Below are 23803 nucleotides of genomic sequence, written 5' to 3'. Positions count from 1 at the left end.
ACGAATGCACTATTTACTCTTGGTTCAGTAACATTTTATACATTGACATTTCAAGCATACATTTGTGACCCATTTCTAAATACGTTTAGCTCAGAGGGATTGAATGGGGTTGGATGTTGGAAAGCACTGAGATACAGACTAAAGGCCAGGATTTAAAATGCAGAAATTTCACAGATCAGTTCGTTCCAATGGAATCACCACAATATGCAATAACCTCTGGTTGAGGAGGCAAAATTAATCTGTGTGAATGTTCCAGGTGGAGTTCAAATTTAATGAACCTTGACACATATATTTGTGACATTGCGCAATAGCATGCAGTCTTGACAGTGTTTTAAATAGTTTATTAGACAACAATGAAGAGAGACTAGATATACCAGGCTCATTATCAGAGGGATTACTTGTTAGTTCAGAGACCTGTATTTCCTCTCTTCAATAACTTAATCTATTGAATTAAAAGGGGGTGACTGTCGCTTGACAAGAGCTTCAGCCATTGTTGTTTATATGTAATTGGAGGCTACAGTGAGTCGCTATCAGAAAGTGACAAGACGTGCCAGGGCTAGCTGGTTAGCATGTTAGCTTTAGTAGAAGAAAAGATGTGATTGAGACTAGAGTTAACATTGGCGTTGCTTTCCACCTCTGGAGACAGATCTTGGTGAGTAAATTTCTTCGCACATTTCTTAAACACCTGTTAATGCTAACGTTAGCAGTGTAGCAATAGCAAAATTTACAAATAGCTCCTTTAAATGTTGTGCAATGGTGAACAGGTAAAAACAGTAGAGAGAAAATAGAGCTATTATGTCTTAGCTCACCAGACCCAAACTATTTCGTGTGGACAAAAGAATGTCAGCAAGCGTGACCCAGTATTGGTTTGGCCAAAAAATAATTAATATAAAATAATGACAAACATATCCTTTAAGACAGAGAGTCTTTGTCTTTTGAAAACTATTAAAATGGAGTATTCTAAAGCAGGTGGGATGCGCTGACATCTGGGACTAAATTTATAACTTCAACAACATTCATTTCCTGTTTGTTAAACTACATTAATCTATACAGAAACCTTGAATCACTACATTAGAAAAACGTTGAGCCCCTGGGAGGGCAAGACACACTAAAAAGAAAACAAAAACATCCGGTATCAGAAATCTGAGAGTGTAATTTCATTAACACACTGTATAGAACTAGGCATTGAGGAATATAGTGCTGAGCCTTAAAGCTGCCTTTTCCAATTCAGCTAAACCAAAAGGTGTGATGTTCCAGGCTCAGGCTCATTCATACCTTCCCAGGACAAACTGTACATGAGATCTACACAGAAATAAAAAAAAGAGAAAAGCTTAGAGCAGAGAGCTCATGTGATTTGTGTATGCATGCGTAGCTAGCTATCAAGTTAGCCTTGGGTTTTTAAGTTGGGGAAATAGTGAGTGGCTTAGGTTTCAGGGTATTATTCTCCTCTTTTCTCTCGCACACAGACACACAAAATGATTTAGTCTCTTCGTTGTCCTCCTTCTGTCTCTCAGACACACACACGAATAATCTCACACACACACACACACACACACAATCCTCCCAGTTGTTTTCCTCTCACCACAATAAATTTATCAGCCCATCCCAGCAGACGAGAGTCAGCCCAACTTCCTAGGCACGCCCAGAAGCCAAACACCACTGTGTGTGTGTGTGTGTGTGTGTGTGTGTGTGTGTGTGTTCGAGTTAGAAGAGAAGGGGAGAGATGGAAATACAGAGAGAGAGGAGGGAGAGACAATAAACACTAACATAGAGCTCTGAAAGTCAAACACTATTTGCCATGTAGATTACCCTCCTGTCATCTTTGGGCATTCATTTTTCATCCCAACTTGCTCCTGTGTAAGGACGAGCGCACGCGTGAATGTGTAAGTGGATTGAGTGTTCCTTAAATTTAGATAAAAATTTGATGATCCCTGGATACATGCCTGTGGGTGTACAGTATATGCGTGTATGCGCTGTCTGTCCTTGTGTGTGTGTGTGTGTGTGTGCGACTAACCGAGAAGCCTTTCATGATATTTTTAGCTCCTTATTCAAACACAGTCTGTAAAAGTACATAAAGGCCTCATTTTTCATGACAAACAGCACAAAGTTAACGCTCCTGACAAAAACCATAAAGTCAGCAGAACAAGAGAAGCCTCAGAAATACTCGTCTTCCTCCTCTGTATTCAATACTGTCAGTGCATCTTCAGAAAGCTTTAATATGCCACAGAAAAAAAAAAAAAAAAAAAAGCACCTTGCAAAAGTCAGGTGCTGTCAAAATGGGACTAAGTGAATGCCGTGAAAAATGCTGCTTACCTTCGTAATGTCACTCTCAAAGCAATTTCCACATAAATGGTAGCACATGCAGTCACACACACACACATGAACTCTCCAGGGAGACACAACACACTCACACAAAGTTTAAAAAAAAGGCTGCCAGAAACCTGTCTCCAATTAAATCCTGCCTACACTTTCCAAGTCATTAAAAAATGAGCTGGTGATGTGTTGTATCAAAAAAAAAAAAAGAAAACGGAAGAAAAAAAAAAAAAAGCTAATTTAGAAAGTGACGCCCGACTTGTTCTTCATCATTGCTGCCATTACATCACACACCTGTGTCTCACTCGCTGTGATAAATAGTTTTGATAAAGCGGCCCAGCTTGCTGAAAATCGATTGCACAAGAATGAGATTATACACCTGATGGGGCCTCCGTCACCGCGGTCGGCACGCCAACGCACAGCTTTCACACTGCTGCCTCTGAACTTTGTCGCACACTACTATATTATGTTTAATAATGCAGCAGTTTCAAGAAGTAAGTCAAAAACAGATAACACACTGAGTTCTGCTGAGTAATAACGTAAGGCCCAAGTCCTGTGTTTTTTAGAGAATGAAGAGACAATATTGAGTTCCCATTCAACTTTTCTTTAATTATCAACTTTCATAAGACAGCTTAGCTCAGTAGAAATGAGTCGCACTGCTGTGAAGTTATCTTTTTAATTTCATATGAGGGGGAACAGGCCTCCGCACATACTCATCATAAATTCTTAAGTTTAACTTTCAGTATTAGTAATAAAATTGTAACAACTTGTATTCTTCCTTATCCTTTTCTACCGGTGTAGATTACTACTTTAACTTCTTGTATTACTCCAACTACTGTTCCTTTGGATGCTGCTATTAATACTACAATCAGACAACAAAGCTGACAGTGATGTCATCTTACACGGTCGACAACTAAGGAGTTGAGGTTCGTAATGTGAGGGAATCGAACAGTGACGACCTCACATTGGCCTTAAAGGTCCCACATAGTATAAAGGTAGATGTCCATGTCTTGATTATAGAGCAAGTCTAGAATCTATATTAATACTGTGAAAGTACCAAAGCCTCAAGTCCACAGAGAAATGCACACAGCCTGTATTTAGAAACTGAGTCTTAAAACCAGCCGTCAGGACTTCTGGAACATTGTGATGTCACAACAAAGCAGTCACCAAGCCCCGCCCACCTGCAGGATTTGGTTTCTCTGACTGTTTTACCTGAAATTTGCTATATTTTTTTATCGGATCACTCAGAAAACAGCCAGCCAATCAGAAGAGAGGCTCAGGGCCCCCAGGAAAAACAGACTGAGTGAGCAAAAGTGTGCACGCAGCTACAGCAAACATCACAGGTCGATTTATAGAGGACAATATTATTACTATTTAGTTGTCATTAGAACTAGTACAGTAAGACCCAAGTTTAAATAAAATGCAAGAGTTGCCCTTTAAAGCAAATTATGTTACCTTTAAAAAAGAAGAAATAACATAACATTTCTTCTATAAATGAAAAGAAATGAATTCATAAGCCGTCAAACGTACCCTGGCTCAGTTCACCGCATTCAGAGGTTTTGCCGTCAAAGCAAAGCTTTAGTTTTTCCAGCCCAGTTTAGATGAAACCGTGCTCACTTCCGAATGACGAAAGCCTCCAGCTGTTGGGAGAAGTTCACTTTCAGGGTTTTCTGCCCGTCGCAGTTTCAATAAGTTTAGGCAATAAAACCACTTGGTTAGGTTTTAGGAAAAGATCGTGGTTAGGGTTAAAATAAAACCTTGCACAACTTTAACCCCTGTCCGTCGGAAAAAAGTTAGTTCACCAACTTATGATTCTTCTCTACCTGTGGTACTGTTCTACTATCTTTTAGCATTTACCTTTATCTCATAATTGTGGCTATTGTTCAAATTTTGCATGATTTTCCTTCAAAAGTTAGACGTTGCTGGTTGATGGACTTATAAGACAACATCCCTCAATATGAGAGATACAGCATCCTGAAGTCAATGGACGCGCACATATCAGGCTTTCATATATTATGTTTTGTCTTCATGAGGAAAATGAGCAGCGACGGAACTGCTCACCAGGTATTATCACACATCCTGGATGACTGCGCTCTGTTTGTCAGTAAATATCACGAGTGATTATGAACACAGTTCGAACAACACTTAACAGGTACACACCGAATAAATGGAGTGTTACTGAGGAAAACTGCAAGCCAGCTTGGAGCTATAACTCATCACCATCCTACTGGAACAGGAACCATCTTATGCAACACAATCCCAGTCCAGCTGTCCAAGCCTCATCTTTCTTATTCACTGTAAACACCTTCAGTACCTCCTCAGCCTGTCTCAGCCAAAATTAAAACTGTAATCAGTAAAATGTGTATTTTATCAACAGAGCATCATGTACTATGAAGTTAAGGCCTCAAACAACAACTTATTGTGTTTATTCAAAGGAATTAAGAGATTTTAATCAAGCAGCACTTTCTTTAGTGGAAAAACTGATTGATTTGTCAAACCCTTTTAATGCACATTTTCAATTTGCACATTTAAAACCATGAGTGGATTGAGCTTGAATTGGTTTTGGTTCTTAAAACCACAGATTTATCTTCTTATGGGTCAAAACTTGAAAAATGAAAAAAAAAGGACCTTTAATACAGCCTTATTTTCAATGTATTATATCTTAAAGCTGTCTACACGAGTATTACAAAGTTTCCTTGTGCCCACAACAGTCTTACCAACTGATATATTGCACATGAAAGGATTAACTGCTCAGTCCTTAAACCTAAAACCTTTTTCATTACTGACACATCCACTGATTTGGTTTTTAAATAGTCATTCCAACAAAATCTCAATGGCTTCCCTTTGCCATAAAACTAAAACCTCTTTCAACACAACGTCACCATTAGCAGTTTGTCCACCTCGACATGTTTCACATGATCCATTACAGCTCCTACCTGATTCCATGAACTCTTGGTTGAAGCTGCTCCAGGCCTCTTTGCTGTTTTCCAGGTTCTCCTCCATGACCTTGATGTCAGCGAAGGGACAGTTGCATTCCGGGAAGCGGGAGGAACACCGGCACCAGCAGTCATTGTTGCTGCAGAGCAACTCGCCCTCCGAGTTGCACGCCACATAGCTGAGGGCTGCCTCCACAAAACGCCCACGCAGGAACTCTGGCAGGACATCTTGCAAGCCTGGGAAAAGAGAAACACATGGTAAAGTTTTTTTTTTTCCATTTTATTCAAGTTTCAAGCTGGTTCCACAAGATCGATACATTACAGAACATTATGAAAGGAAGTTTTTACCTGCCACATCATCTCTTAAAAGCAACAACATCATTTTAGCCTCAGCGACCAGGAATCACTGCTGACAGGCTTGTTGCGAAAGGTACTATATATCTTCACAAATTGCAACTGAATATTCCTTTAACAGACATACATTTTTAATCATGTAAACATGATTTTTCAATTCTGTCATGCATTCAGTCTATGACACCAAAGTGACAGCTCTAATTCAAGCTTCAATATACACATCAGAACATAGCTTTTTAAACACTCATCTGCCGAACAGCCTGCACAGCACCGCTGGATATTGCATAGAGACACTGACACTAATAACATGTTTTATCATGGCTGAGGCCAATAGAAATGACACGTGCAAAGACAACAGCTCATCAGCTGGCTGGGTCTGTGTGTGTGTAAAAGTGTGTGTGTGTGTGTGTGTGTGTGTGTGGGGGGGGCGCTCTTGTCTGAAAAGAACAGTCAATCAGCTCAACTCTCTGTTCTGTGGCTGATTGGTGAAGAGACTTCACCTACGTACAGTTGCCGTGGTATTACCACAGGGACTTGAAAATAGGTTGTTTTCTCTCCTCATATCAGCTTCAGTGGCAGCTCTTGCTACAGGTTCTGTAGGCGCATATACAATATGTTTAGAAGCTTGCTCAGGGGCATGTTCTAGCAGTTTTAGGAGCTATCAGTTGCAACTGTCAAGCTAGTCCGCAGTCGCCATAAACAACCTGCTGTTCCAAACTGCCATGTACAGGTTGTTTCCTATTATTTCTCCTTCCCGCTGTGTGATGGAGACGCTCAAAGCATCATGAGTGCATTATTTTTACTTGGTCCATCTGTTTTTGTTTAACAGCAGTTGAGCCTTATTTTCATGATCAATGCACAGAAATGTGGAAACACTGAACATTTGCTTTCCTGCTGTGCATGTTAGATCATTCATTCTTTGATTTGCCCTTAACCAGAATTTTTTCTTATTTCATATTACTTTCTGACTTCAACTGGCTAAAGTTTTGCTATATGGAGGTATTTTAAGGTGTTTGTGGTTGCATCTAAAGTCTTTACAATAAATGGAGAAAATCAAACAGGATTTTTTTTTTTGGAGTATTTCAAATGAATAGAGTCAGAGCTGCACTCACAGGGACCACACCACACATACAATTCATGCATGCAATGCTAGCTAACAGCTAAAGTTAGCTTCTCTTTGTCACAAACACAAATAGCAATTCAAGGCGAATATTGCTGGCCTGTGTATCGCTTGAACATGCAGTACAATTTAAAGGTCACATATTGTATAAAGGTAGATGTCCATGTGTTGTTTGATTATAGATCAGGTCTAGGTTTTATATTAATACTGTGAAAGTATCAAAGCCTCAGTCCACAGAGAAATGCACACAGCCTGTATTCAGAAACTGAGCCTTAAAACCAGCCGCCAGGACTTCTGGAACTTTGTGACGTCACAACAAAGCAGTCAAGCCCCGCCCACCTGGACCCACCATCCTACCTTGCAGGATTTGATTTCTCCAGTAGTTTACCTGAAATCTGCTATATTTTTATTGAATCACTCAGAAAACAGTCAGCCAATCAGACGAGAGGCTCAGAGCCTCCTCTCTTCTGATTGGCTCACCGACCTGTTGTTACTAAAGCTCCAGAGAGAAGCCTGAGAGAGGAGATGTAAAACTACACTGAGATGGTTTTTAGTTCTTAAAACAACAAATATATCTTCAAATAATACACCATAAAAGTGTAATTGTGTAGTTATTACACACACGTTAAAATGGAGTTTGTTTTTATATAGTTTAAATATAAGATTTGTGATGTACTAATTGAGGACCTAACCCACAACTAAGTGCTCAAGATGTGGGAAACACTGTCAGTCTTCATGTCCTTTAACAGCAGGGTAACATCACAGTTTCAGTTTCACTGCTTTCATTATTCAAATTATATTAAAATTCAGTTAATTCAATCCAAACTTTACTCCAGACTCACAATAGCAAGACACAGTGGTGTGCTAATTATGGTGCCAAAGTTTCCTGACTATGCAGTGTATTAAACCAAATCAAAAGCTGCTGTGTGATTTTAAAAGTGCATCATCGTGCGTTAGAAACCAGCAGGCAGCTTTCATAAGACTTTCAGCGTGGTGTTAATGCTGCCTCTCTGAATCTGTCTGTTGGTCCATGTCTGGCTCCCTGTCTGTCGGGCTAATAATCATCAATTTGTTGTGTCAAAAGCTTCCTCTTTCCACTTCACAGTCTCATTCTGGATGATTTTCAACATCCAAGGTAATCCCGCTGTGCCCTGCTATGAATATGCATGTCTCTTCTTTGGTATTTACTCTTTCAATGGCTTGGAAAGAGATGTAATTAGTCATATTTTTCCTCTTCCGTGCTTTGGCAGGTACGATGAGGCTTTGGCGTGTGTGTGTGGGTGTGTATGTATGTACTAGTTGCAATTCTGGCAAGGTTTTCTTCAGTTTCGGAGACAGCTAAACACCAATCATTATCCAACTTTATCCCACTTTCTCTTGCACTTCCACCTGGATGTATGTTGATCGTTCTTTCTTTCTTTCTTTCGTTCTTTCTTTCTGCTTAAAGGATGTGACTGGTGGAAGCAGGAACATGTAGACACGGCGTTAAGCTCACTGAAGACTGCCATTCATTTCACTTAACGTAAACTTGCATAAGAGTGTTTTCATTTGATAGAAATATCTTAGCACTAATTGGAAATTTCCCCATTGCTTGTACCTTTTTACCTGATGACATGTTTCCAGTAAGTGGACCTTGTGCTGGGAATTGTTTTTCAAACTATCCTTTTTACAGTTAATTAAGCTCCTTCTTTGCTTCCACAGCCACAATTATCTGTTGACATCTTGACACTATTACCTCCATGATCGCGGCTTGATATTAACATCTCTACATATACACCAGACACTGTCCTCCTGTTTGACACACAAGCTCATGATTGCAAGCAGCAAATTATGACCCACAGTTATGTTTTACTGAATAGAAATAGAAATAACCATGACGATGAAGGTCCTCTAACCTATAGCTAACTATTATGAAACAGTTTTCTGGCCCCAGTCGTCATTATAATAATTGTATATGAAGGAGAAGTGAGGAAAAGAAAGTCTGTGGCTGTCAGGCATGAACTTGTCAGTGACTCTTCCTCTCAGCTTGTGGCTTTTCACCTTTGACACACACGTTGTTCTTACAGCGGTACACGAGTACTCCTCAAAATGTTAGTCACATTCATCATGCGGCTCACATCTGCTGATCCGAAATGAAAGAGAACGCACACTTCACTCGTCACGTAACGTGTCTGGCGGGAATATTAACCCCTGTGTGGCGTTTCATATCGTTTGACGCCACACGAGCCTCAGCGATGCAATTAAGCCAGCGAGCGTGTCGCTGAAGTGGGAATGATATGGCAGGCTTATTCTGGTTGAAAGAGGCCTTCAACATGACTCTTTCTGAACTGTCAGGATACACATAAACTCTGAGAGAGGGATTAGCTGAAAAAGAGTCACATCCTTGAGCATTTGAATGGAAGCTAAAAGGAAAGTCTTTTCAAGTGAGCACATCACTGCAGGGTGAAAGTTTTCTAAATTATACATCAACTTTCCGAGAACCTGGACAGCCTTGTTTTCACTTTGACCACTGTTTACTTTTAACGAGTGCCGGTGACAGTTTCAGGACAGGTTTTTTGGGACATGGTGGGTCATGGCGTTATCCTGCATCCATCCTGTTAACCTGTATTTAATTTCAACTTCATTTTTCATAACAGTTTGAAACATAATATTGACCAACTTGCATTTAGGAGAGATTCAATTGAAAATAATCACTTGAAATAATATCTTTAGTACATTTCTCTTTCTCATAAAACGATTAATTTTGGCATAATAAGGGGCGAGAGAGAGGGGATGGCGTGCAGCATGGGCCCCGGGGCCAGAGTCGAACCCAGGTCACTGCCGCGAGGACTCGGCCTTGCTGCGTGGCACACGCTCTACCAGGTGAAGCTACCAAGAGGAGAGAGCACATTAGTCCACTTCTAGCTGCTCTGCATCGGTTTTCTGTTACATTTATAATTGATTTCAAGGTCCTCCTCCTTATATACAAAGGCCTTAACGGGCAGGGAACAAGCATCATTGGTAACTCCCTGATTAACTATGTACCTCCGAGAACACTGAGACCATCGACTGCGGCTTTAGTGAATTTAACGGCCCAAAGCTACGGAACACACAACCTATAGATAAGCAAGCTCAAATCTTATCTCTTCAACTCAGCCTTTAACTAGCCCTGAAATCTTGCATTTTGCTCCATATTTATGCAGCGCTCAGTCCTTCTTTTAAATGCCTTAAATGCCTTTAAAGTACTGATGTCTTACCGATTTTATGCTTTCCATGTAATCGCTTGATTTTGTTTATTTTAATGATTTATACTTTCAAGTGAAGCACTTGATGCTGCATTTCTTGTATGAAAGGTGCTATACAAATAAAGTTTATTTATCATTATATCAGTGAACACAAGCTTTGTTGCATTTTGATTCTTTTTTTTTTTTTGTTCACTTGCTGAAAATGTGCACACAATACAAATTAATAGATGGAAACCCACCTACAGTCTCTTATTGTTCCCAGCATTTTCTATTCTCAACCACCACTGCTTTTGTCTTACTGCTGAGACAGAGCACAGCTCAGGGTTACAGACGACATAACAATCGTCACATAGACAGTGATTTAAAAAAAGGAGCAGCCACCAATCATAAACCTCCATTCTGAATGTCACAAGAAATGCTGAAGATAGACGGGCGCAGATGTTCCTGCCTTCCTTTTGTATTCCAGTTTTATTTATAACCTACTTCTATTTGAATTATAATTAATCTAATGTCCATGTAATTGTATTAATTACATACTGATCTGCGGAGAGAGTACTAAAACACAATTTCATCACTCAGTCATCGATCAATTATCCTCCACATTGTGAATTGTAGAAAGTGTAATTAGACTTAACTTTGGATTGTCTTTTATCTGATGGGGAAAAAAGATGTTAGAGATAATGGATGAAAGGCTTCATCTTACTTGTCTTGATTTGACCCTTTTCATTTGTCTTTTTGGTCGGAAAAACAGTGGCTTGGAAAAAAAAAAAAAAAATCTCTGCTTGGTTTTTTTTTCCTCTTATCTTTTATCTCTCTTTCCACTCCCCGCTGTGAATTTCAGGAAGAAACCTGTGGGTATCCCCTTTTGATGGACGCTTTTAGGGTCATTACCCATAGAGCTTTGCTTGCTTCCATCCAGCCACAGATTTAGATCACCCCAGAAGACCAGAAATGGCAGACCCATGGTTTCCTCTCTATCTCTATCTCTCAATCTCCAGCAGGGAGCACACTATCCAATTTTGGGCAATTTGAAGCTCTTAAGCCTCCCCCATGATCACCACCCCTCTGTCACCAGTGTGTGTCTGAGTGTGTGCGTGTTTTCTCTAAGCCTTTGCTTTTGTGAGTGCTTGGTCCACTACACTGGAATGCACTCTTGGCTGTAGGGGAGATGGTGTTGGTACCCTTGGCCTGTGCTCCCACTCTCAGAGCCTTAGGCCTTGGCAGGGACCCAACTTCGATATACAGTACACTACATGCAGGCTGCCACAGATGCTGCAGTATCACTCACACACACACACACACACACACACTCTTTCTGTCTCTCTTTTATGCTCATCTTTACGCCTGCCTGTCTTTTCCTCTCTCTCTCACTCAGACTGTCAGTTGAATTTTCTGCAGACTCATTGCAAAGAATGAAATGCACATTTTCATCAGCTGGAGTCCTCGGCTGCTTTGTTCTCTCTTGTGACAGTTTGGTTTTCTGTCACAAAGATTCAGCCGCATGGTGGATGTATGCAAAATGCAGGGAAATTAGGTTGGGAGAAGATAAGACCCGCTTGGTGTTGATAGAGTAAGAGCCTTTAAGTCTGAGGTCACTAGACCCAGACCTATAATCTATAAATCATTGAGCATTATTAAATTATCTATTTAAACCCAGCAGCTTTTCTAGCCTTACAGCTCTGGTTTTGTGGCCCAGTGAACTCACAGACCAGTTGAATGCGTTGTAAATCATTTCAATCTGGCTTTCTATTTTTGGCCTTAACCACAACAAGAGTCTTCTAGGCAGATTTGAAAATGGGATTGGCATAAAAGGTACGGCTCTTAATTGGTTAACTGGTTTTATTAGCCTTGGCGACCATGTCTCTAGAAAACATAAAAGCCTTTTGGTATTCCGCAGGGTTCGATTCTTGGTCTTTATTATTTTTTAAATATATGCTGCCACATGGTAATATAATTATCACCTGAGAAATGTAGAGTTAGACCCTATTTTACACTATAAAACGCCACATACATGACTCATGCAACGCACTTTATTCAGGATTACCATTTCTATACAACTCAGCAGCCAGTTTTAACAAAAACCAGGAAAAGAGATCACATTACTCCAGTTTTGGCAAATAAAGTTCATTATTATTATTATTATTATTGTTATTATTATAATCATTGGGACTTGAGTCAGTGAGTGAGATACGAACACAGGGGAGAGATGAGATGAGAGACAACAGCTGGGTGAGTGGAATATAAGAAGGAAAGAAAGTTGTTAAAGCTGTTCAATTGTTAAGATGTGTCGAGATCGTTTATTAAAAAAGCTGTTGAGACTGTTCAGATGTGAAATGACATCAACAATAAAGAAGAAAAAGGGAAACTCAAGCTGTGTCATCGTGTCACTTTTCTAAAATTAAGCACTTTATTTTAAGATGCGCATCTTTTCAAAAGCTCTCTATAACTTATTACAGTGCTGATCTTCCTTGAAATGAGACAAGAGCATTTAATTATTATTAGAGTACTATTATTAGAGTGTACCCCTGGACTCACGTTTGGGACCTTTGCTTGAGGAAATTTCTAAAAGGGAATTTTCTTTCTAACTACGGTAAATGGTAAATGGACTGCACTTATATAGCACTTTTCTAGTCGTATTGACCACTGAAAGCACTTTACACAACAAACCACATTCACTCACACATTCATAAAACACCTTTTCTATCACACACACACGCTGCTGGCACAAAAGCTAGCTGGACGTGTTTGAATTTTAATTGTATACCCCTGCTATAGGTCTTTCAGCTACAAGGACAAAATGCCTCCATAGTCATAAGTGGAGGATTTCTCATCTGGCACTTTCCCTCTACCTTTCTTCAGCTCTCCCTCCCCCTAAACAACCCTTACATTTGAGACCACTTAGCCACTTAGGGCTGTGATGTCAAAGGAGGCACAGATAGGAAATTTGGCGAACGAAGTGCGTTTTACAGTGACAGGTGGTGTGTTGAGATTTTGTTTCAGCGACTGCCCAGACTTAGGCCCGAGCAGAGGGAGGCACTTGACAGATCTCTCACCCTGCAGGAAGACACAAGTGTCACACAGCATCTGTCCCTGGGCCCTGCTCCTGCCGCTGATGGAATTCCAGCAGAGCTCTAAAGTCGTGTTTGGGGGAGGATCTGTTGGAGGTTTTCCTGGAGTCTCTCTGTGAAGTCCAATACTCTGAGAAACTCCTTTGACCGTGTGATACCACCAGGAGCAAGCCCACATTGTGTTCCAAGGACATCTACACTCATAACTCCATCGGCGGGTTCCTGAACAGACTGTGATGAAATAGAAACATGAGCTTTGCCTAATGGGGGATAGGACTTTTCAGGATTCAGCGGCTTGTATTATGGTCGATAAAGAAAACCTACCTCAGGGTGCGTTACCAGGTAACAGGACAGACCTGTCCAGGGTGTACCCCTCCTCTTCCCCAATATGTGCTGGGATAGCTACTACAGCAGTTGTGGTCAGTCGAGTGGAAAGACCTGAACTGTTTTCATGGCATTTGAGAATCTGCAGGAGGGAGATGACTTCATCCTCTTTTCCGACTCACCCACAGTTTAGGGAGTGACTGAGTGAAGAAGAAGAACTGTGTTTGCAGTTTCAGTGAAGGTCAGTCAGCAGCCGACTCTGATGATTGAGAAGATATAACCCCCCCCCCCCGTAGAAAAGCAGAGTGCTGAACGACAGAGTAGGCTTATCACAGGGTCGTTGCAACAAACAGACGCATACTGCAGCCACATGTGAAGGTGACAGAAACTACCTAAGTAAGAAAGTGGAATGGAGGGTTTGTTGAATATGATAACAGGATAATTCCAGTTTAAAACTCAGGTCTCACTGATTTGGCCAACATTTCTATCACTTCACATAAACAAAGCTCTTTCCTGCTTTCTTTCCTCCTTTCCCCCTCCCTGTGGGCACCAGAGTGGGATGATGAAGCAAGAAGCCTCATTGAGACATTGCCACAGAAACTCCTGGCCTGGGGACTGATGATGGGTGTACATCTCAGATGCATAACAAGAAGAAGGACAGTCAGTGCAAGTATAATAAGAATGGAGGGTTGAACCAGGAAGTCAGGCTGTAGACTCTGATGGATGTCTGCCTCCGCCACTCAGACTAGTTTCAGGTAACATCCTTATTTATCCAGAATCATATAAACTAAAAAACAATTTGTGTGAAATTTTGTCATAATTGCTGTGTGAAGCCTTTTGAAGGATGGTTCTGGGAACACCGTCACCGCAGGTCATGGTAAACCTTCTGTCAGGAGTAACCAGGCCGCTCATCTGAGGTGTGGGGATGAGTCATACGTAAGGCCTGGATCCTTCACCAGCACCAGTCCCACACCTGCCTAAGGATGTTGTGTTCTATATACTTTTGTCCAATAAGACTCACATGGGTTACTGTGGTGAGAGCGGGTTGCTTTCTTTGGAGATTATGTAATCAGCTGTCCAAGCCAACTGATACATCGGTTTCTATATTTTGTGTCCCTGTTTCTCCCCCACACACTCCTCTGTGTTATTACTGGACTTGCTCTTCCTGGACTCTCGTGTTGTCGATACAGTCATAGTCAAGTGCACCACCCACACTCTGCACAACTAATAACTGAAGAGGTTTTATTTTGAAGGCAAAAAGCCCTGCAAAAACGTTCAATAAAAACTAGAATAGTACTCCGTAGAGTGCACACCTCCGCCAAGGACAAGCAGTCTTACACTCGCTGTCAGATCCAGATCCAGATCCAGATTATCAAACTGTGCAATGTCATAGATCTCAACACCATAAATATGTTAGAGTTTTTCACATCGACATTCATACTTTTTTTCCTGAGAAATTGACAAAAGTGTGGAAAGTTGCAGTGTGAAGGGAAGTGGTAAAATAAACATTCCTGGGTCGACCCGGCATCAAATCAGTTCAGTACCTACTGTGTAATCCTGCTGACAAACAAACAAACAAACGAACAGGCAGACGGGTAAAACAAAACCTCCTTGATGGAGCTAATAAACATGTTGCAGCTATAACTCTGACTATTCACTCATAGATGCTAGTCAGCGGTTTGTTTTTCATAATGGCCATCAATCACAGAATATCTGATTTCACTTCTTCATCTGAAGAGTGAAGAGTTGTAACCACAAAGAAGCCACATGATTTTTGCTTTACCCTCATTCAGAGCAAGTGAGAGAGGGAGAGACCTGAAAGTAGACTGGAGTGTTATCTGACCCCAAACAGAGAATATAAATTGGCCAAGTATCTCCACTCTGTCGGAGATACGAGGCAGAGACGGATCTTGACCAAACACAGGCTCAGTCGCCACCAACCAGCAGCTTCTTACTGACTGTAATAAAATTATAGCCTACATCTGCTGTGACTGTATAGTTCACATGTAGCCTCCACGTTCTCCTTTCATAACATGCAATTACTAAAACATTATTTATTGGCCCGTTTCTTGTGCAAACGAAGATTCTTTTCATATTCGTTAGTCAGACGCAAATGTTCGAGTTTGACGAACATAGTGGCCATGTTTATAACTAGCCCCGTATCTGTATCTGTTACTGGTTTGTGGCCTTGGATGGACTGAGTCCGCCCCTGCTTCATGGGGTGTGTACAGTATTAAGGTATTAATGCCTGCAGATGTGTGGAAGGACGCTCTAATTCATCCATTTATAAAATGACCACCTAATTCCTAATCCACTTGAAGGTTTTACATAGAGTTACTGCTCTGAAACACGGCTATTTCTTTTCATTTTGTTGTAGCCAGATCCCATGCTGATAATACTCATCATTTCAGAAGCACAGGGCATGCTGCCTGCATACCAACAACACTATTGCCTTTGGGCTCACAATGGAAAAGCAAATTATACTTCAGCTCTGGAGAAAGCTGAAGTACCCGCTGTGAAGCAGTGGCTCAATGAAATGTGACACCTCACACTTGGGATTAGGTAGAGTCTCAAGAACAAACTTATATGAGTAGAAAGTTTTCTCCCCCTTTGTGTCCTCTTTGGAAAAGGCTAGTGATTATTCCTCATAGTTCTTAAAGGAAAGGACAAGGCCGAGTGGCCAAGGAGGATAATGATGTTTTGATATTCTCTCCTTTTTCTTTATGCTCTTTTAATCTTTTTGTCCATTAGACAGTCTGCCCACAAGCTCGTTCTCTTAAAGCCTTCATGTGCCCGAAAATCTTCAGGAAAGTTCTGATCATTACTTCAGTAGTAGTTCTAGAAGTAGAAGTTATTAACACCTGGAGTAACACAATCCACAGACAGAGGAAATGAGCTGCATTTTACTGAAAATAGGAACAAGGTAGTTAGCATGAGCAGTGATAGCCGCCATGAAAGCTAAAGAAGTGGACTCCATTGAAAAAGGACAGAAGCCTATGAGCCTCCGTTTGATTAACAAGCGATATCTGAAAACTGTGATGACGGCCATCATAAGATAATTAGTGGTAATGCAAAACTTTTTCGCTGTTCATTAATTTTTGCCATATTTGTATTTTCATTGACACACATCAGGAAACATATATTATTTTTATTCAATATGAAACAGAGAATACTGTATTTAAGTGTCTATGGCCTGTAGTTTCACAGCGGTGAAGACCCACAGTGGTGTATGCAAAGCTGGTGGCAGAGGTGGAACTAAAAGTAAACAAATATTAGGGAAGAAATCAAATAAACTCAACAGCTCCTCCAACCAAACAAAACCATATAGCTTGATGAGGTTTTTTTCAACCCTCTGAGACGACCCACAGGAATGTCTCCTGAAATAGAGCAGCAGGTACCGGAAGACGGTTGTCACGGTTACAATAATAAACACGTGGACTGTGGCGAAAGCGGCACAGCTTCCTTCGTTGCCATGGTTACTATAACGTTTCTATAACGATCGAGGGCTTGTTTAGGTTTAGGAAAAGATTATGATTTGGTTTAAATAAGTACTTCCTTTAGTAGCGAGTAACGTAATACGTTAGAATAACGTGGCAACAGTATAATAGAGCACCAGCAGACCTGGGATCAGGAGAACACCAGCCTCCAACCATTATGTGCATAAATTAGTAAAATAAAAATAATAACTTTTCTCTATAAACCTATTCCAGTGCGAGTAAGAAGTACTATATTAAAACTACTCCAACATGTAAAATTTACTCAAAAAAGTAACTTATTATGTGCATATAATGAGGGACTTAGAAAAGATGGTAGAATGCAGAGTAGATTGTTCCTGCACGAGTTTATCAGGTACTTCTATCCTAAAACTCATCACACAACTTCATTGAGAGGCTTCAGCCTCCACTCAGACAAATCATATTTACCTCAGGTCGTCTGAGGAGAAACACTCGTCCTGTCATCTTGAAAGTAAGAGCATGAGTCTCCTTCATTGTCAGATTTATTGTCTCCTTAAGTGGTTCATTTATCCAATTTCATTTCCGTCTGCACACAGACCCCCCACCCCTCTTACTGAAGATTAAACATTGGTGTGGAGATAATAATGGCTTGTTCCTACAGAAGATACTTGTAACTGGTCTGTGTCTGCAAAGCATCATACTGCACCTTTAAACTGAATTGCATTCAAGACAACGAGGTCGTGAAGCCAAGAAAAAAATGCCCCGACTTCTTCTTGTAGCATGATTGAATGTGAAAGAGAGGTTTCTCACTCCACCACTATACGTTTTTATCAAACATGAGGGCCAGTCCAAAGATTACCATTTGAGCTTTGCCTGTGCACCGAATGCTCCAGGTGTGGTTGCAGGGGTTAGGCTGGGGTCGGCGTGGCCAGACACGGTCCACCTACAGCCGGGTAAGATGACAGATTCCCCAGGAGACTGAGAGCCAGTCAGGCAGAACAGACATATAAACTACTGCAGCGTAAAGTAAAGGGTCATCGGGCCTAGCTACTACACACAGGAGGTGAGAGGCTCGGCGCTGAGGGGGATGGAGGTGGTGGCAGTGTGTGTGTTCAAGTGTGGATGCAGAAAATTTTCGATCTTCTCAGTGGGGCTTTTCTTCAGGGCTGTGACTTGTGTGTGTGTGTGTGTGTGCATTAATTAAAGATGAATATACGTGAGACAATGTATATGTCTGTGTGTGTTATCCAGCCTTACCCTTTAGGTGGATCTTATTTTCCGGGCTGTGCACCAGCACAGAGCTAACTGAATCCAAGCTGTCGTAGTTACTGCAGCCGAGGGGACCCGTCCTCGTTTCAGTTACCTAGAAGACAGAAGAAGAGCAGATCTATTTACTGCACTGATACAGTCTATATGATACATTTTTTTCAACAATAATTCCACATTAGCAGTGATTTCCCTCTGAATGCAGAGAAAACTATCGCCATCTTTCGCTTCGCTTCCACACCTGCAGCCACAGCTGCCTGCAGTGCGTCGGCTGTCTGATGGAGAATCGTGGAGGAGGAGAGATGAGAAGTGCGAGGGAGAGAACAAGTGCGGGCGTTTGTAAAAGATTTCAACTTTGAAGCAGCAAAATCACAGACAGAAAGAGAAGGTCACAATCAGCCGAATGACTTTTAGCAGTTATCTGCTTTTACAGACGTCTGATAATCGCCATTGTTACGTGTGTCCAGATCTGTCGGTGCATCAGATATTAAAGATATTAGAGCAGGAATCATGACCTTTGATGTTCGTGGTCTCACCGCAGACATTGATTGGTTACAGTTGCTTCTTCCTTAAAACCTTACATGGCTCAAAAACATCATTATGTTTGCTGATTTATTTCTTCTTAAAAAAACGGGGAAGAAATAGTCTCTTACACTGATATGGTTAACTATGGTTAACGTGTTTCTGGCCACCTGGTGCAAGCCAAATATCACGTCATGTCTTCTCTGCCTTGCCACGTTGAGCGTTATGGCGTCTTACCATTTTATTTGGTATAATGTCTATGTGATATTATCATTGGGAGAATTTTCTCATCACCCTTAAGAAGTGAATACTGGGTGTAATGTCCTTCCTGTACAGTATTTAGGAGACAGTTTTATTACTAACTGCTGCACATTTTCCCCTTTACCCAATTAAAGGCCCATCCACACCGAGAGAGAAAGACAGATGTAACCAGAACTGTAACGATAACAACGTGAGCATCCGTCCACATTGGTGAATGATAACGTTCTGTAAAGAGTTCTGCCGAGCACACGCCGCACGCTCCAGCTGTGTCGGGGGCCCTAAAATGGGAATTGATTACCTGTTATGCTGCACCTGAAAGTGTTTGTTTTACTGCCATCAATTAGTTCACATTAAAGATGCAGCCAGAGAGAGCAGATACAGCATTGATAAAGCACTTGATTTCGATTTTATTAATCTTTATTATTACTAAGAATAAGAATGAATGAGAAAAGAGTTGAAAAGTCGCTGCAGCCATGGTTCGGGGTGTGTGTGTGTGTGTGTGTGTGTGTGTGTGGGGGGGGGCGCTACACTTTATTACTGATAGAAAATATGTTCAAAGACCATTTTACTAATCCACCCTCCTGTGTGGACCAAATACTCAGTTCATACATTACTTCCTTCTATGCCCCTAATAACATAACGAGATGCTCCTCTTTTTAAGAAAATGTCTATAGCAACAGAGTAGCAATGAAACTGTTCTGAAAACCAAGGTCACCTGAAATATCCTTAAATCAATTTTATTCATCTTAATTCATTTCTGTACTTTTATCAACACACCTTCATCCTCTCCGTGTTTCTCTGTGGGGACAATAAAGAAGAGAGAAGCTCACTTACAGTTATGTGTGTGTCTCAATAGGAACTAAATGGAGTTTTTATTTCTCTAACAAGAACAACCAAGTTACATGAAAGCTAACTTTTCCTTAGCTGAAGAGACGTCCCTGAAATTTCTACAGTCAAGGTCAATGAAATATTAATCGTAGCTCAAACATCTGACATGGATATACTGTAAGTGCTGCTGAGATACATGTGATAGAAAATATGATGCCTTAACAATATCCCACTTGACATTCTGTGTATGACTTCTCTGCTGTAGGGCTGCAAATTGAGAAAAAAAGAGGAAGAAAAGAAAAAGAGCAGACTTGAATAATGAGAGAAATTCAGAGGAAGAGAGCGAAAAAGTCAAGTGTATAAAGAGACAAAGGGTAAACGTGGGAGAGACAGAAATGTTCAAAGATCAAGCTCGAGACAGAAATAACATGAGGAATAAAGACAAAAGGAAGAAAGAAAATGAACATTACAAAGAATATCAAAGGATACAGCAAATAGTTAATTTTTTTGAAGATCGCATAAGAAGATGGATGTGGCCTCTGGCAAAGCAATTCTCTTGCTAAATCACTCTATTTGGCAAATGATGCAGCCTGCGTGAATCAGCCATTCTTAAAACAGCCTCACATCTTCACACTCTCCCTTGCATTAAGATTGCATCTATTATCAAAAGAAATGGAAGTTACCCTTCAAGGCGCTGCAGAAGATACACATCTCAAACATGTCTCAAATATCATCTCGCCAAGAGATAAAGGCGGGAAGCAAAGGGAGATTAGTGAGGGGGAAAAGAGGCCGTTTTGGGTTGTTGTTTAAGCCACAGATGTGGTCACAGATAATCAGTGCTGTCATAATGAAAGAGGAAACTGTTGCGTCTCATTCATGTTTTTGTATTGAGTCAGGAACAAAATCAGATCTGTTCAAATTGAACTCTATCAAAGGGGCAAATTGTACGTTCTCTCTGCTGCCAAAAAAATGGTTGCGGGTGTTGGCGATTGTCACTGGATAAGAGCTTCAGTCATCTTTGTCTTTATAATACAAGAGGTTATAATACGGCATCTGAGCAGCGCTACGTCTTCAGGGCAGGCGTAAAGTGTGTTCAGACTTAACTCAGGGTGAACTCTAGATCAGTGTTTCTAAAAACTTTTTCACATCAAGGACCCCTAAACTAACACGAATTAGACCACGGACCCCCCATTTAATAAGATTTTGTCCCAGGGTCCCTCATCTGATTAGATTTCTGCTTTTATTACAGAAAGTGCTTTTAAGCCATGACCCACGGAAACTCCCTCGCAGACCCCTGGGGGTCCCCGTACGGCACTTTGAGAACCACTGCTTTAGAGGGATGGTGCATGTTAAGTCAGTGCAAAGATGTGAGCCTATTGTCAGCTCAGCTGTGACGTATAGTTACTATCTGGTTACACGCTTACTGAAAGACACATGAAAGTGTTAGGGCTCACAGAAACAACTGTGGGGCTAGCTGGTTAGCATGCTAACTTCAGTAGAAGGTGGAGACAAGAGTTAACACTGGTGTTTGTTTCCACCTCTGGAGACAGCTGTTGGTGAGTAAAGGAATGAAGTTTCATGCTGAACTCACACAATGTTTCTTCTGGGCTGGTCAGTAAACAGCTGTAAATGCTAACATTAGCTATGTAGCAATAACAACACTTACAAATAGCTCATTTAAATTTGCTTATCCAAGATTAATGGGTTATTTTAGTAGAGTCTATTTCCTTATACCTTTTTTTTTTTTTTTTGTACAAATACTGATACTGACAAACCAAAATTATTTATGTTCTTGTGCTAATTTAACGTCTTTCCGTTGTGTTGATTTGGATGGGCCGCCACACAATGGCAAAAAGTAATTTATGGATACGGCTGTATTACCATGCAGGCAGCTGCTCTCGAGCCCCAGATTTCCAAAGTCCCCAAAAGCACCAGATTCCCTGCATGAAAGTTGTTTTATGGTAATTTGATTAACTGCAAAAGTTAGAGAGGAGTGAGGTGTCTCTCCGTGCAGGTTCTCTGCTGAAGTTGGCTCTTGACGAGTGCAGCGCTGTGGTAAAAATACTCTTCCTTCCTCTGTGTGACAGGGAGCCGGTTTCCTCTCTCACATCCAACCCGCAGATTTCACACAGATGTTACAGACGGCCTTTTTTGTCCCACAGAACAGTAGTCTAAACTGGGTGTGTGATTGAGGTGCCTCCACTTCGTTGCTGGAGACAAAGATAACGTATTTCCACCACTCCCACCTCCTACTCGGTGCTGCAGAGGCACGGAGCCCAGAGGCGTACATGGACACGGGTCAAGTATATCCCACTCAGTGTCGCTTCCTCTTGGGTGATGAGTTGATCTAGCAGAACACAGCGCGGCAGGTGGCTTGCATACCAGAGATCCTCATTTAGAAAAAACATGTGAAGGATGCTCTTCTCCAAGTGGGAGTAGCTGTGTGTTTGTTGTGTGTGTGTGCGTGCGCGCGCGTGTGTGTGTGCTGGTAAATGCGTATGTGTGTAGGCGGGTGTGCAAATCTCTGGGTGTTAGCGGTTGCTAATGAAAGGGACTATTTACCTGCCTGTCAGTCTTGGAGGTGAAAAGCAGCTCTACTCTCCTCACCATGGACAGATAAAACAGATCATATGTGCAGTTTTTGTCTTGTTTATTTAATAAAACTATTAATAAAAGTATTAAGTTAATACTGACGAGAATAAACAAAATATTAAATGCACGTATGTTGCGCATTTCTTAATCTATATGCACATAACAAATGGCTGGTATGAGCTCATCTAAAGGCATTAATGAGTCGAGTAGTTTCTGGAAAATATGTTTTGACATTACATCATTTATATGTAAATATATGCAGTAACAGTAGGTATTCCAAAATCGAATTATATAAATGTGTCATTAGGAGTAACGGGTGTAAGTATAGGGGTTCGTTATTAAGAGATCATGAAAAATGTCATCAGGTGTAATACATAGCCTGATATTATACACGACAGCGGAGTGGTATCTTATCGTGACGAATAACAGTCGTGCTGGTTTGGACATCGGATTGCGACGTCCACCAGACACCTGCCTTTGAAGGTTTTCCGGGCATGTCCAGATGGGGTTGGAGACCCTGAGGTAGATCCAAAAAACCATGCTGGAGGGATTCTAATGTATATTTCATGGAGCTTTGGAAACACTGTGGGATCCCTCAGGAGAAGATGGAGGTTGCGGCCTGCTCGCTCAGCCTGCTGCTACAGCGCGATTCAGAGCCAGACGAGCAGCAGGAAACGGATGAATAGATGGACTGAATTACAGATTTTACAGCCGCTGACAATGTGGATTAAAATCTTGACTGTTACTCGACTGTTACACGTGCCAAAATGACACCAGCTAGTTCGTTCAGGTCTGTGCAACTGGTATGAAATGTGACAGTAGCTCATATTAATATCTAACCTTAGAAGAAGAAGAAGAAGAAGAGACAGAAATGTTTTTCAAGTTATTACAGCATATTGCTGCACATAGCTTTGGGATATTTTTAACACTAACTGACGAATTTCTTGTCCGTGTCAAAACAATACGACAATACCATACACAACAACAAAACACTAGACACAGTATGAGTTTGTGCCTGATTTTGCTGCTCGCTTTTATCTGCTATCTTCATATCTGATCAACCCAGTACAAGATCATATTAGTCTAATACTCTCCCTCCAGTAACAGTTAAATGATCATAACAATAATAGTATTATTAAGCAAAGAAACAGAAGTTTTATTTCAGTTTTAACTTTGAATTCATGATTACATGTATGAGTCCCTCTGAACTTCTGTTTATCTGGTTGGAAAGTGACGTTGGCAGCAGTGAAACCGGACCAGAACCAACACAGAGAATATGTGTAACCAGATCTTGTGAGAGTTGCTGAGACGGAGATGAATAAAGTTCATTTTCTCCTGATGTGTCGGTCTGAAAAATTATATTTTAATGTCAGAATGTTCAGAGGATCTGTGTGGTTTGTGACTATGGAGCGAAAGAATCAGTCATCATCTGTGATCACGTTCACGTCCCCCATTGGAATGAATAGATTCATTCTACGTGCGCCGTCTCTATTCAAAGCATATACTGTGTTTTTTAGACTTGAGCTTGTTTGTTTTCTAA

At 41.0% G+C, this 23803-nt stretch overlaps 1 protein-coding gene across 2 annotated transcripts in view; it reads right to left on the bottom strand.

Annotated features, from left to right (window-relative positions):
• Positions 1-23803, bottom strand: part of brinp2 (bone morphogenetic protein/retinoic acid inducible neural-specific 2) — a 196674-nt gene that overhangs the window by 40354 nt on the left and 132517 nt on the right. For both annotated transcript variants that reach the window (XM_087173332.1, XM_087173333.1), the window contains exons 5-6: positions 18052-18157; positions 5250-5486 (exon numbers count right to left, since the gene is read on the bottom strand). In XM_087173332.1, the coding sequence (XP_087029458.1) occupies positions 5250-5486; positions 18052-18157 (343 nt within the window). The remainder of the gene's footprint in view (positions 1-5249; positions 5487-18051; positions 18158-23803) is intronic.

Source organism: Seriola lalandi, unplaced genomic scaffold (assembly GCF_002814215.2).
Source record: "Seriola lalandi dorsalis isolate HSWRI2012SDOR001 ecotype SW California unplaced genomic scaffold, Sedor1 jcf7180002054181, whole genome shotgun sequence".
In the NCBI taxonomy this organism is placed as follows: domain Eukaryota; kingdom Metazoa; phylum Chordata; class Actinopteri; order Carangiformes; family Carangidae; genus Seriola; species Seriola lalandi.
Note: the sequence above shows the minus strand (reverse complement) of the source record. Positions and strands in the feature narration are given on the sequence as shown.